General features: G+C 42.9%; 1 protein-coding gene across 1 annotated transcript in view; it reads left to right on the top strand.

Moving 5' to 3' along the window:
• DEPTOR (DEP domain containing MTOR interacting protein) overlaps positions 1 to 13,749 on the top strand; it is a 104,868-nt gene extending 91,119 nt beyond the window's left edge. Inside the window, exons 7-9 of the mRNA XM_029923594.1 lie at positions 4,679 to 4,749; positions 6,759 to 6,863; positions 13,534 to 13,749. Coding sequence (XP_029779454.1) covers positions 4,679 to 4,749; positions 6,759 to 6,863; positions 13,534 to 13,662 — 305 coding nt within the window. The 3' untranslated portion in view covers positions 13,663 to 13,749. The remainder of the gene's footprint in view (positions 1 to 4,678; positions 4,750 to 6,758; positions 6,864 to 13,533) is intronic.
• Positions 13,750 to 15,028: the final 1,279 nt, after the last annotated feature.

Raw genomic sequence — 15,028 nt, forward strand, 5'->3', positions numbered from 1 at the left:
CCGTTTCCCTCAATGAACATATCATTTCTTTGTGGGGGGAGGTGGGAAGCATGTATTAGTGAGAATGAGAACAAATGGATGTTGTTCAAAGGGTTTTAAGAGAAAACTCTGTTGTCTCATGCCATTGTTTAGGCAAGTGGGTATTTTACTCCAACATTTTTTTTTTTTTGCTACCTTCTGGAGGATTAGCTGTAAGAATAGAGTCGTAACTTGCAGCAAATGAATGAAGCAAATGAAGAAACTTGCTTCCACACTGACTCTGGCTGAAAAATCATTGAACACCCATATGCTAGCAGGTTTTTCAATTAATGGAACACTGGTGATAAGGTAGAATGAGAAAAGAGAAGTATATTCTTAGAACTAGGCTTCTAGAAGCCTGATCGAAATCTGACAGGTGTATCTAAAGTTAGAAGCTAAAGAGTTCCGTTTCCGGAAAAGGTCGGCCATGCTAAAGCCATTTTGCTTGCTTCCCACTGTGTACAATAGTAGAATGAGAACAGAGTGTTAATTACTTAAATGAACTACACATCTACATTCCCTGAGGTGCGTTTGTATTGTTTCCTCTTTCTCCTTGTGCCTTGTCTCAGAGGGAAACGTTTACTGATAAGCAGGCACCAAAGAAAGGTCAGGTTGCCTTTTTTGGGTCTCAATTGTGGTTGTTTCTATTGTTTTAATTGTGGTTTGTAAGTCCTAACTCCTACCCACATTCTGACAAGCTTCTCCCTCACTCTTAAGAGGGTTCCCAGGGTGCGGTGAGCTCATGTGTGATTTCTTTTTCCTCAAGCAAAGAAACAGACCTTCACAGGTTTAAATAAATTATTAAATACATTGGTTAATCCTTATATTTACATCTGGATATATGTTTCAGTACTGTGTATAAGTGCCCTAAGCCAAAAAAAAAAAAAAAGTACTACAGAAATTACCATAGTTGGTGTCCTTGTGATGAGTAAATAACTTCCCAAGGATTCAGAAAGAGAAAGCTAAACCTTCATTCCCTGGGCTTCAAGGTTTCTATCTTTTTCAACAGAAGAAAGAGAAAGTGTATTAAGATAATTATTTTTATGTATAATTTATTTTATTTTATTTTATTGGTGGGCAGATATTACAGTAAATTGTGATTCAAAACCGTGATGAGATATCATCTCACATCTGTTAGAATGTCTGTTATCAAACAGACAGAAAATAACAAACACTGGGAAGGATGTGGAGGAAGACGGACTGTCATGCACCGTTGCTGGGAATGCACACTGTGGGGCAGCCACTATGGGAAGCAGTATGTGGGTTCCTCAGAAAACTAAAAATAGAACTACCATATGATCTAGCCATTCCACTTCTGGGTATTTATCCAAAGAAAAGGAAATTACTAACTCAGATGTTATCCACACCTCGTGTTCATTGAAGCATTATTTACAATAGCCCAGACATGGAAACAAGCGAAGGGTCCACTGATCGATGAATGCATAGAGAAAATGAGGTGTGCTTATACACAATGGAATATTACTCAGCCATAAAGAGAAGGAAATCCTGCTATTTGCAACAACATTTTGCAGAACATTATACTGCGTGGAATGAGTCAAACACAAAGGCAGACTGGTGGTCTCAACTGATGTGTGGAATCTAAAAAGAAAACAACAAACTCATAGAGAGAGAGAGCAGACTGGTTGTTGCCGGAGTTTGGGTGAAGGCGGTCAAATGGTACAAACTTCCAGTTATAAACAAGTCCCGGGGTGCCTGGGTGGCTCAGTCGGTTAAAGCTCAGACTCTTGATCTTGGCTCAGGTCATGATCTGGCGGGGCTCGTGAGCTTGAGACCCACTTCAGGCGCTGTGCTAACCATGCAGAGCCTATTTGGGATCCTGTCTCTCTGCCCCTCTGCACTCGCGCGTGCCCTCTCTCTCTCTCTCTCTCTCTCTCTCTCTCTCTCTCTCTCTCTCTCTCTCTCTCTCTCTCTCTCATACACACGCACACACGCACCCAATTAATAAATAAAAATTTAAAAATAAAATAAATAAGTCCTGGAGGTATAATATATAGCACGGTCACTATGGTTAATCATACTGTATTGTGTATTTGAAAGTTGCTAAGAAAATGAGTCTTAAAAGTTCTCGTTACAAGAAAAGAAAATTATAACTATGTGAGGTGAGGGTTGTTAACTAGACTTATTGATCACTGCACAAAACATATACATATATTGAGTCATTACGTTATAACCTGAAATGAATATAATTATATATGTCATTATATCTCAGTAACAAGAAAGTGTATTAAAATCAGTGGTCAGTACTGTCAAATATTATAGTATGTGTGATTTCTGTATCCAAACTCATATACCCAGACAGGATTATTGGGAGAAGGGCAAGAATTATGTGACAAGGAATTGAAAGGTCTCAATCCTCAACCATGTCCCTCTTCTCTCACATCCTGTTCATCTGAGAGCTCCTTTTCTTGATATTTCATCTACCCCCTCTTTTTTGGGGGTGGGGGGACATGAATTCATTTTCTTTTTTATGAGCTTCCTGAAAGCAAAAAGAATCATCCTGGTCACCTGTCATCTCAACAAGAAGCCCTTCACTGCCTTTAACTGAGAGGGTGTTTGTTAGGGCCAAGCTATCCGGTGGGTCACCTAGGTCTCGCCCGTGCTGCCTTTCCTTTTTCTGCTGCACACATGCTCCAGGACTGACATGTGACCTCTGAATGCTGCCACCAAAGAGAATTAGAAGCTCACACTTTGCCGGAATAGGGGGCTGGCCATGGCCCCTCCAATTTCTTTGTGACTCCCAAGTTCATGACCTCTGAGTAACTGGGTTAGGATGGTCCCTGGCTTCCCATTCACTGGTTTCTCTGGGCCGCTATAGCAGTTCTCTCTCCAGTGCTTGGTGAGCACAGGATGGATGGAGAAGTTCATTACCATGGTCCCCCTTTTCCCTTTCCGTGAGGTCAGTTTCCCAAGTCAACCTCAACCTGGAGGCAGATGATCCTCCTCCTAATATAGTGTCAGAAGGTCAAGGGTGGCCTCAGGCTCCATCACGTACCGCACTTTGTCTCATCCCAGAGGTATTATATCACCTCACTTCATCACAGGAAGAGTGAGTACAGGACAATGAGATATTTTGAGAGAGAGTCGCATGACTTTTATTACAGTGTATTATTATAATTGTTCTATTTTATTACTAGTTATTGCTGCTGATCTCTTATTGTGACTAATTTATAAATTAAGCTTTATCATAGGTATGTATGGAGAGGAAAAACTGTAGTGTATGTAGGGTTCAGTACTGTTCCGTGGTTTCAGGCACGTGGGGGTCTTGGAACGTATCCTCATAGGTAAGGAGGGGCTGCCATATTGGCAGGTTTTTAAGCAGCCAGCAAGTCAAGAATTGGCTGCCGTCTTTGACATCTCGTGGGCAATAGCAGTGAGATGGTAAGAACAGATGTCTGAGGAGGCCAACACATTACTACCCTCCAGAGATGTTGAGTCTTGTCTTCTGCTTACGGAGAGGGCATGGCCTGAGAGGAGCCCTGGAGTCCCGTGACTGATGGGTGCTGGGGTCAAATGCCTGAGTTTGAATCCTGATTCTGCTACTTATTGAGTTGAGACCTGGAACAAAGCTATTGAGCTTTTCTTTCTTTTCTTTTAAACATTTTTTTAATGTTTATTTATTTCTGAAAGAGAGAGAGCACAAGCGCTGTCAGCATGGAGCCCGATGCAGGGCCCCATCTCATGAGCTGTCTGATCATAACCTGAGCCAAAATCAAGTGTCAGTCAGGTGCTTAACTCACTGAGCCACCCAGGCAACCTGAAGCTATTTTTAACTTTTCTAAATGTATGTTTTCCCATCAATAAAATAGGGACAACGAGGAGCCTAACTATATAGTTCTCAGGGTGATTAAATGAGATGATATATTTAGAGTTATCTAGCATAGAGCCTAGCACCCGCTGCATATGCAGAACATTTTTCTAGTATTACCACTCAGGGAAAACGGCAGTGAACGTGTGCGTGCAGTCTGGGATATTGACAAGGAAGTAAGTGACGCTTGGGTGACTGGGACATGTGCAGTATGTCACGTGGAGTTAGCTCTTGAAACCTGATGATCAGACCGCTAGAGTCAGGTTTTTCTCTTGACTTTGATCTGTTGAATATGTATCAGGATTCCAAAGGAAAAAATGTGAGAACTAGAAAACCTTTTCTTTTTTTTTTTAATTTATTTCTTTTTGAGAGAGAAAGAACACAGGCAAGTGGGTGGGGGCAAAGGAAAGGGGACAGAGGATCCAAAATGGTCTCCATGCTGTCAGCACAGAGCCCGATGCAGGGCTTGAACTCATGAACCCATGGGAGCATGACCTGAGCTGAAGTTGGCCACTTAACCAACTGTGCCACTCAGGCATCCTGAAAGCTTTTTCTTTATAGAAAAATATCAACCCACCTTATCCCCACCGCTGGCATTTGGCTTCCCTTCACCCTGTGCCATTTCTTCTTTCCATGGCTCTGTAAGTTAGGCTTAGGGTTATTCGCGTTTGCTAATATTTTGTCTGTATTCAGCTGGAATATAAACTGTGAGGCAGGGATCTTCACCACATGTGCTCGCTGATGGTCTTATATGCGGCAGTCAGTAAATCTCTGCTGAATGAATGATCGAGGGGCCAGACGGATTTGCACCTTGACCTTGTGTCTGTCTTACAGTGTTGAAGAGGCCCGTAACGTCGGAAGAACTCCTGACTCCCGGGGCTCCATATGCAAGGAAGACGTTCACGGTAGGTTCATCGTTTGGGTTTTCCTCCTGCTCATTTTCTGTGTCATGTCCACATGTCAGTGTCTCAATGTGTAGCTAAGGGATAGAATGGAAAACCTTCTAATTTTCCTTTTGTTTGGGGGTATAATTATAACTGGATTTTCCTGACCCTTGGGCACTAAAATGCATTAGGGCTTGACATGATTTATGATAAATACAGCCTTTTAAATTCCTTTGATGAGGCCTTAAGAAAAAATTTCCATTACTTAGTCTAATATAATTACAGACCTGAAGGCAAATGGTGGTGCAAATAATGCCAATAATTCCTTCTGTGTTAGAGTTAATCCTAACAATCATTTTAGACATTAGAGGAGTCTTTAGGGGAAAAAAGAAAACCATGGGATGATTTGTTCTACCATGAGGAATGTTGCTTCCGACAGTGCTAAGTGATCCAAGCACAGGATTTGGGAGCACTGTGTGCCTGTGAGCACCTCTGGGCCACCTGCTGCTTCCTGGAGGTTCTCCAGCATTCTTTCTACAACCACCCCCCACCCAGTGGCTTTCCTCAAACAGAATCTGAGCGCTCTGCTTGACGGCACCTCGCCCTCTCTCCTTCCCCAGCCTCTTTCTCTCAGTCTCTACACAAAACCACGTCAACATCCTCTTTAGAACACTTCTCCTCTTCCTCCAACCGTCTCACTTCTGTTTTATTACCTCAGGGACCAAAAAAAAAAAAAAAAGAAAGAAAAGAAAAGAAAATCCTTCCATACCCATTCAGGCAAACACTTGTCGAGGAAAACTTCACATCTGGGCACTGAGGAGTTTAGACAGGATGAGTCCAGTCATTGCCAGTAGGTATGAAAAAAGCACCAGACATATGTCTGTATCAGGGGAAAAGGTAAACTATACCTTTGGAAGTGAGATTAGGTATAATGAACTACTACCAGTAAACCCGAAAGCCAGTGAAGGGCCTAAACAACTTTTCAAGAATGTCTACAAAAATTGCATTTGCTGGGGCATCCGCGTGACTCAGTTGGTTAAGCAGCAGACTCTTGATTTTGGCTCAGGTCATCATCTCACAGTTCGTGACATTGAGCCTCTCATCAGGAGCCTGCTTGGGATTCTCTGTCTCCTTTCTCTGTCCCTTCCCTACTTGTGCTCTCCCCATCTCTCTCTCTCTCTCCAAATAAATATTTTAAAAAATTGTATTTGCTTCCCTGCCTTGCCCTCAGTCTCCAGCAATCAAGAAACAGTTGATTATAGTTTTAAGTATGGTTTTGTTTTATGTTTTGTTTTGTTTTGTTTTAAATTTAAATGCCAGCGTTGCTAGTGATTGTGGATGTGTTTCATCTGTATTTCAGTCGGGGTACATATGATAGACCTGTCTTGGACCTGCTCAGGGAATGTAACTGCCAATCCTAATCATTCTCTAGGAAGAGGCATCCTCCAGTGTCAAACAGCTTTTGGACTAGCATCTACTTGTAAATTGTGAACTTTATGTACTTACTCACTTTCTTTTCTTGGTAGAGGTTGTGTTTCAAGACAGCTAAAACTCTTCCTATTTCCCCCTGTTAGTAATATAAAATGTTTCTTTGGACTTGACGAATGTAGCAAGATCATCAAGAAAGTATCTGTTGAACCCTGGGGAAAAGAATAGCTTGGAACAGAAATTGGGTCTGGAGAGAAATTTCAGCCATGTTTTCATACTCTTCTAAATTTTCCACTAGAGCCTGATATTAATTTCCATAGCAGTCTAAGAAAGAGGCAGTCTGCCAGTTATTTACCGAGTAGTGCCCTCAGAGAGGAAGCTTCTTTCTGCCTAACAGGTGTCCCTTGACCACCTTCTCTGCAAAGATATACCTGTGTTTGTGCTAGAAGCAAAGTGTTCTGTTCTGACAAGATACAGATGGAATGGGGAAGAGATATGCCAGAGTAGATGCTTAATCCTGGGCTGGTTTTCTTTCTCTTGGAAGGACAGGCAAATTGCCAGGGACCGTCTTCTAGATTACTAATTGTGGTTTTCCTCTCCAGATTGTTGGTGACGCCGTTGGTTGGGGCTTTGTGGTCCGAGGAAGTAAGCCATGCCACATTCAGGCCGTGGATCCCAGCGGCCCTGCAGCGGCAGCGGGAATGAAGGTACCTCCAATCCTGCAATGTCTAAATACCTCTAGCCTTGTTTCCTTGTTTGCTTTATCTCCCGAGTGTTTTGCTGTCATTTCAGTCAAGTTTCCTTTTCCCTTTCTGAAGAGGGTTGAAATGAAGCCAAGAGTGTGTGAGGTAGCCCTTAGGAGGGAAAAGGTTTCCTATTGCTTTGATGGTACCTCATTGGTCTCTAACCCGCCCTTGGTTTTTCACATCTCTCCCCTTAACCAATACTGAGTTTGAACATAAAGTAGTTGCTTTTTGCTTAAATCTTATATAATAACTCCACTGCTTTGGTTGTATACAAAATATATTCCTGGAGGATTTAGGCAGCCAGTGGGACATGCTTAGACCATACGGGACAGCAAATAGTGAGAAGTGATAGACCTTGGAAGAGGAGATCTGAGTTCCCATTTTGGTTCTGCTCCCTTCTAGCTCTTTGACTTTGGACAAGTTCTGGAAATATCCCAGAGCCTGTTTCTTCCTCTCTGAAACAATAATCCTATTTCCTTCTGCTGTTTTGTGGATTAAATACGTGGAAACACTTTATAAGGTGTAAAGCATAAGACAAACGTCAAAAAAAGTTGAATGAATTGTGAAAGATTTTTGAAAATAACTTTTAGATTTTTTTTGGTGCTAAAGTAATGCATCTGGAGTTAAGAAGATTTAGAAAATACAGACGAGCAGGAAAAAAATTACAGTTGCCTATAGTCTTTCATAAGTAAGAGATAACCACTATCAACATTAACTTTAAGCGGCTTTATTGAGTATAATTGACATACGTTGAAGCGTAGTTCTGTTGACAGTTTGATTTATATTCTTCCAGACTACTTGTATTATATATACACATATATATGTACATATATAAATATATATGTACTTATACCTATGCATTGGTTTCTTAAGCTTTTTAATTGAGTGTAATTATCATATATGTTATACAAATGCATTAACATATAAATGTTTCAGTGTACAACATATTGATTTTACTCAGTGCTCACCAGGGTACATGTAGTCACATCTGTCACGTTTTTATTTATACAAAAATACAATGTGCTGTAAGAGGATGTGGAAAGCATTGGTTTTCTGCTTCAAAACACCTTTACCTCGCCCACTGTTGTTCTGTCATCTGGAAAATGGTTCACAGAGGACACTTGATGTCTTAATTATCTGGGCCCTTGGGAGGAAGCAGAAAGCTTGAAAGCTAGATCATTCCTCTGCTTGTTCCTTCTACACTCTCATCCTCTCCCCAAAGTCCTTTTCCTGGAGCAGGAAACCAGTAAAGCGATAGGCATGACTTGGATCTTCACAGCTCTGAGTCCCAGCACTCAGCCTCTGGCATCGGTTTACTCACTGGCAAAGATAGGTGTGCAGCAGAGACCAGCTCAAGGGTGCCCAGGGCGCAGATCACAGCCAGTCTGGGTCATGAGCGCTGTATGATGCGGGGTTCACTCCACGTCCTGGTTTGAAAACCTCATTCACGCAGGAAGCCACAGGGTCACCAGGTTCTGTGCTCTGGGCAAGTTGCAGAGGCCTTGTTGGTCGTGCCTGTCTGTGTGACAGACCCTTCCTTCCTACCCCCTTGGTCTGCAGTGGGCACAGCACCAAAGAAACTGGGAGTAGGAAAGTTGGCCGGGAGCATAAAGGGCGAGCATTTGTATCTGTGCCGAGGCTGAATTTATCATTTTCTAATGGAACTCTTGGCTGGGGGAAGAGTTTTATGTTTTATTTCCATAGTAAAGCACCTAGTATAAGTTATTTTTGGCAGAGTGTACTAGTACTGAGCATGCACTCACTCACACCAGACTCTGACTTAAGGCATATTTGCTTTGGGGGAAGCAGTGGATTTACACTACAGCTAAAGACCTTGTTTTGTTTGGCCACATAACCGATCTTAGTCCATTTTTATTGATTAATATGAAAAACATGTAAACATTGTCAGTCAATTAACCCCTTAACATATACACCCTGATCGGTGGGTCATCTGATGCATGGCTTTCAATTTCACAAGCTAATACTTCACAAGGTTTATATTCTTAGTCTCTCAAGGGGTGTGCAGTGGTTTTCATATGTTTTAGAGAAGTATAGAATGTCTTAGAGCAGCCTTTCCTGAAGTTGTGTTTTACAGCTCTCTGGCCCAGCAAAATGCCCTGACCTGCATTTCTGTGATCAAAACCATTTTTAACTACTGTACGCTTTATCCCCATTTTGGGAATGCACAAAGCATGTTAGCATATTGGGAATTCTGGTAAGTCCAGCGAGCAAAAAAAAAAATTTTTTTTTGTTTAAATTGTCTAATATAGCATTTTATCATTTAATAGAAACACTCAAATGGAATCTTAGGATTGTTAAGATAGAGCATTAAGACTGTTCAGATTGGGGGCGTCTGGGTGGCTCAGTCAGTTAAGCATCTGACTTCGACTCAGGTCATGATCTTGCTGTCTGTGAGTTCAAGCCCTGTATCTGTGCTGACAGCTCAGAGCCTGGAGACTGGTTTGGATTCTGTGTCTCCCTCTCTCTCTCTGCCCCTCACCTGTTCATGCTCTGTCTCTCTCTGTCTCTCAAAAATGAATAAATTTTTTGTAAAAACTTTTTTAAAAAGACTATTCAGGTCAAACTCTGTGTTGGGTTGAATATATAGAGATATATTTTTGATTGTACTACTGGTTGAATGAAGGTGACAGAGGGCATATAACTTACTGTGTAATACACTCATTTAGATTACTTAGTCCATTATTTTCTCCTAGAAAACCCTGAACAGTTTCCTAGTTTACCATATTGATTTGCCATGGATTAACTCCACTTACATAAAAATCCATATGTATAATCCAGTCCTAGAGGCTTATTTCCACCGCCCTGTCACATACTGTTGCTGTTCACAGGTGTCTGGGGGGCACTGTGGGGCGATGTGTGTGGCTGTACAGTGCTCTGGGAGGGTGGGAGCGGGGGGGCCCTCCCCCCGGGAGGGACTTGCCCGCTGACCTGGGCAATGACTGACCTGCTCGGTTGAGCTGGGAGAAATGAGCCAACATTCTGGCCAGAAGCCTCCTTTTAGCACCTGTGACTGGCAGGAGACGCTGCAGATTGTGTCAATTTGTCTTCAGTGCCCTTCTCTCTGTGGAATGCCAGACTCACCCCTCGGGTCATAGTCCTGGTTTTCTCCTGCTTTCTGATGTGAACAAAGCCTTGCCCATAAGCCTTAGTGACTATGGCTGCTGAATTTCACTACTTTACTTGCCGAAACGGAGATCGTTTTGTGGCTAAGTTTCTCATGTGTACCGTGTATCTCTTTTATTTCACCTTTTTACGGGGATTGGAAAGTTTTACGATGTGGGCCACCCGCCTATGGACAGGGCAGACCACAGACTGAAGAGACTGAGGGCCATTTCCCCCAATGAACATTTCTAGACTGTCCCAGTCCCAAAGGAGAGTTCCTTGCCCCATTTAAGTGGAATCCTTAATCCATAATGAGAGGACACCCTCACGTGTATTAAAACTTACTTCTGTAGAACGTCTAGAACTTCAGAGAACATGAGTCTTCTGGGGAAGTGGTGAGGTCTACCCCAGTTCTCTTCTGGACTGGAGTAGAGTAATCTAGGGCCTTGTGCCTGGGCCACTTAGCCCCGTGGCTCCACATCCCTCCACCCTGGCCCTCCGCACTGCTGGCTGAGGCGGTGCGGCTGGATCAGGCAGCGAGGCTGCAGGGTGGGGTTGCTGGGATGCAGGGCAGGGGACCTGAAAACACAGAGAGCAGGGAGGGTTCCAATCTGACCTCAGTTGTAAATGGAGTTGAGTTTTACATGTTTTGGTCAGTTATTAGACTTTTATGTGATCTCAAGCTTGTTTGACAAGTTTGTCTTGGGTGCCTGGGTGGCTCAGTAGGTTAAACATCTGACTTTGGCTCAGGTCATGATTTCACAGTTCATGGGCTCAAGTCCCACATAAGATGAGGTCCAGCCCTGGTTTCGATGAGCTCGAGCCCTGGGTGAGCCCCACTTCTCTCTCTCTCTTCTCTCTCTCTGTCTCTCTCTCTGTCTCTCTCTGTCTCTTGCTCACATGAGCGCCCCCCTCCCCAAAAAAAGTTTGTCTTTCCTCCAGTAAGTTCCTTCCCTTCCCTTCCCTGTTCTCCATGCAGTGAGAACATGATTATTCCCAGAGACCTACATGGGCTGCAATGTTACAAGAGACCCAAAACTGTTACTTTATTTTTAGTTTTGTCTGACTCGAGACCCTCATAAAAAAGAGAACAATTAGTCTCATCTTTTCTAATCAGGTTGCTATGTTGTTTTGTACCCCTCTCCTCTGTGCCTACATAACAACAGCTGTGGGGCCGTCAAAATCCTCACCTGACGCGGCACCTTTGGATCTGGAGCTGTTTTCTTTAGAGGGTTCTTTTGTTTAAAAGATGAAATCTGTAAGCCTCCAACTCAGGGGATCTTCATTGGGCATTACAACTCTAGAATGTAGCATGCAATATGGCCAGCCTCAAAAGTTTAGTCAACCATTGAATGCATTTTCAATTAGGGGAGGTTGTTTGCTATACTTTCTCTTTGGCAACTCTTCACTCATCTGTTAGGAATTACATAGCAGTAGACCATAGTTCATTTCAAGGCAAAGGGGGAAGGAGGGAAGAAGAGAAGGAACCAGAATTTATTGTCTTCTGCGTGCCTGACCCTGCACCACGCTAGGCCCTTTCTGTACATTAGGCCATTTATTATCAGCATCTAAACACTAAAATCCTAGGGGAAGAGACGGGTCCAGGAGGAATAATTCTATTTCTTACCTCTTTTCTTTTACCTTGAACAGAAATCGTTTCTTCCCCAGACCATAGGCTACAGTCTAATGACTATCACTTAATTTTTTTTTAATGTGTATTTATTTTTGAGAAAGAGAGAGAGAGAGAGAGCTTGAGCAGGGGAGGGGCAGAGAGAGAGGGAGACACAGAATCTGAAGAGGGCTAATCACTTAAACATGGCATCACGTCAGAACCTTGAAGGACATCCCTTTTTTTCTTTCAATCCTATCAAATTGAAACCCATTTCTGGACCACATGATTTATCAGAACTTTATTTTATTTACCTCTAGTAGCTGTCCTTCACTATAGTCAGGGCAGAATTTTTACATTTCACAGATACATCTTAATTGTATCTATGTCTGCCCTCAAGTAAACCGAATTAAGTGAATTAAGCGACTCTGGCACTTAAAATCTTCTAATGGCTTCCCATTACAATGAGAATAAGTTTCAGATGCCTTCCCATGGACGACAGTGTCCATGATCAGGACCTACTGACAATAACATTATCTTCTACCCTGTTTTGCTTAAAGCTCCATTGGCCTTGCCTCCGTCCCTCCCAAATACCACGCTTTCCTGCCAAAGTCTGGGTGACTGGTTTCACCATTGTCATTCAAGTCTCAGATTAAATGTCAGTTTTTCAGAGGAAGCTTCCTTAAATATCCTGTGATATTCTCCCTATTTTCTTCCAGTTATTTTTTACCACATTATCCTGTCTTATATTTTCAAGACATAATATTTATCAGAATCTGAACATACTACTTATATGTTTATTAGCTATCTGTCTCTAGTAGCTCCATAAATGTAGGGACCTTGTCTGTCTTAAATACTATATTCCCAGAACTTAGCACAATTCCTGACAATTTAGTATGTGCTGGAAACACATTTGTTGAATGAGCCAATGAACCCGTGCTTTCATAGAACGGCTGAGGAATTCACCCATTGAATACGTGCGCTGTGTCCTCACACATCTCATATGCATTCCCTCGTGTGTTGTTCTTATCACTTTTGAAGGTGAGTGGGTTGTGTGCTTCCAACTTTGCAAATGAGGAAACTGAGACCCAGTTAGTCTCTTTCCGGAAGTCACCCAGTTTACAAATGTCAGAAGTAGATCCAAACCTGGTTTCTCTGACTCAAAGCCCTACTAATGCTTCTGATTGCATTATTTCAAAAATTACAAACCCCTGAGGCAGAGCCTAATAGAGGAGCCCAATATGACCTTGAATTCCTCTAAACTGCTCATGGATGCATGACCTTTGCTGTCTCTTGTGGGAAGAATTAGTATTTAATTCAAAATGCATTGTTTGGGTGGTCACGTGCTCACCTGCGTTGGCTTGAAGATCAAATAAATAATTTCTATTCTTGGCACCAACCACTCACTTGGGTCAGCACTCGATCACCCAAGTGAAAGGTGCAGAATATTCACTTTTGTTAGTTTAACCAAATACTTGTCAGAGCAAACCATTCAGCCTTCACACTGTGAAGGAATTTGAGCCATATTTACAAATAAGGAACAAAAGGTATCCTTGCTCTTTTCTGGAAAGTTTATTTTTTTTTCCTGGTGGGAATAATGAAATCCTGTGAGAAACAGTGTTCAAGTTTTTCATGCAACCAGTGCCAACCCTGGGAGGGATTTCAAGACTCCTGGCTTCTTCTCTTGTTTCCTGCTGTGATGAATTGATGGATGTGGACTTACAGGGCCTCTTTTCTCTTTGTTTGTTTCTTTGTGTGTTTATATAGAAACAGAACTATCTGAGTCAGAGCAAGGCATTAGGGGTCATTGTGTTCTCTTATCATCCCTTTCAAAAATTCCTATTTCTTATATGGAGGGAAAAAGTAACAATTCTGCCTTTCGGACTTTCCTCCTTATAGCAACAAACCTGCACATCCCATGGAATTTTCCTTCTGAACCAGGAGAGGCCAGGTTGGGCAAAACGTCGGAAGTTCCTAATTAAATTAAGCAAGACAGTTTGGGCATCGCCGCCGCGACTTGTGGGATGATGATCAACACAGATGAAAAAAATGCATCTGTTAACTGTATTCAATGTGGTTCTTTTCCAGTTGAGTTCAGCAAAGTCGTGTGTGGAAATAAAAGGTCTTATGTCCCGCGCTACACATCTGGCTGTGTCGTCCCTTAGTTGACAGAAAGTGGTAGGGTCAGTGTCCCCTTGCTCACCACTAGGTGTGACTGGGGTGGGGAGAGAGATGGCCACTCTGCCTGGGGGGCCCTGCCTGCACAAGAGGCCACTTCTCGGGGCCTCAGCTCAGACCCCGTGGCTGCTGTGGGCCCTTTGCTGACCGGTGAGTTGGCTCCATGCCAGGCTCTGACAGCCTCCCGAAGCCAGGGCAATGCCACACCTCTGCTCCATTGGTATTTCCTGCCTCCCATCATGCACCAGACCCCGTCTCAGGCTTTCAGGGGATCTTCAGTCTAGAGAAGGAGAGAGACAGGAATCAACCGACTCCACTCTTAAATATATAATTACCAACAGATGAGCGCAATGAAGAAAAGGACAGAATTTCTGATTTTTGTAGGACAGTAGGAAGAAAGACAGGGAGGACTTACCCCAGGGAGAAGCCTGAGCTGAGATCTGAGATCTAAAGAACAGATAGAAATCAACTGAGCCTGAGTGTGTCTGTGCACTTTCTGTGTGTGTGTGTGTGTGTGCATTGTGTACACATGTGTGTGCAAGTACATGGTTGCAATTCATTCACATGGGTAGGTGTGTACACACACACACACACACACACACACACACACACACACACAGGGCTTATTCCATATAGAAGAAATCTAAAAAAGCAATATGGTTCCTTGGAAGAAAAGAATGGAAGCCATGACCAGACTGTAGTGTGAAGGGAATTTTGGAAGGAGAGGTAGCAATGAGTTAGGGCAGAGTGTTTCTTTCTTCTTTTTCTTTTTTATGTTTATTTTTGAGAGACAGAGAGCATGAGTGGGGGAGGAACAGAGAGAGAGGGAGACACAGAATCTGAAACAGGCTCCAGGCTCTGAGCTGTCAGCACAGAGCCCAAAGTGGGGCTCGAACCCACGAACCATGAGATCATGACCTGAGCCAAAGTCAGACACTTAACCAACTGAGCCACCCAGGCGCCCAGGCACTGTTTCTTAACTATTTGTTATTACCTTTCCCTTAAGGAGCCCTTTTAAGACATCCCCCCCCATCATCCCTCCCATGAAGTTTGGGTAACACAGACACTGGATATACCTGTTTATGTACTCTGTGTATGTGTGGGTGTGGGTGTGTGCTTTATGCAAGAAAGAGGAATATTTTTTCACACTCTAGGAGGAAGTTTTCTCCTTTGGGAGAATGCATGAGTTAGGGAGAGAAGCTCAAGAGCTTTATAA

Source organism: Suricata suricatta, chromosome 15 (assembly GCF_006229205.1).
Source record: "Suricata suricatta isolate VVHF042 chromosome 15, meerkat_22Aug2017_6uvM2_HiC, whole genome shotgun sequence".
NCBI classification, from domain to species: Eukaryota; Metazoa; Chordata; class Mammalia; order Carnivora; family Herpestidae; genus Suricata; species Suricata suricatta.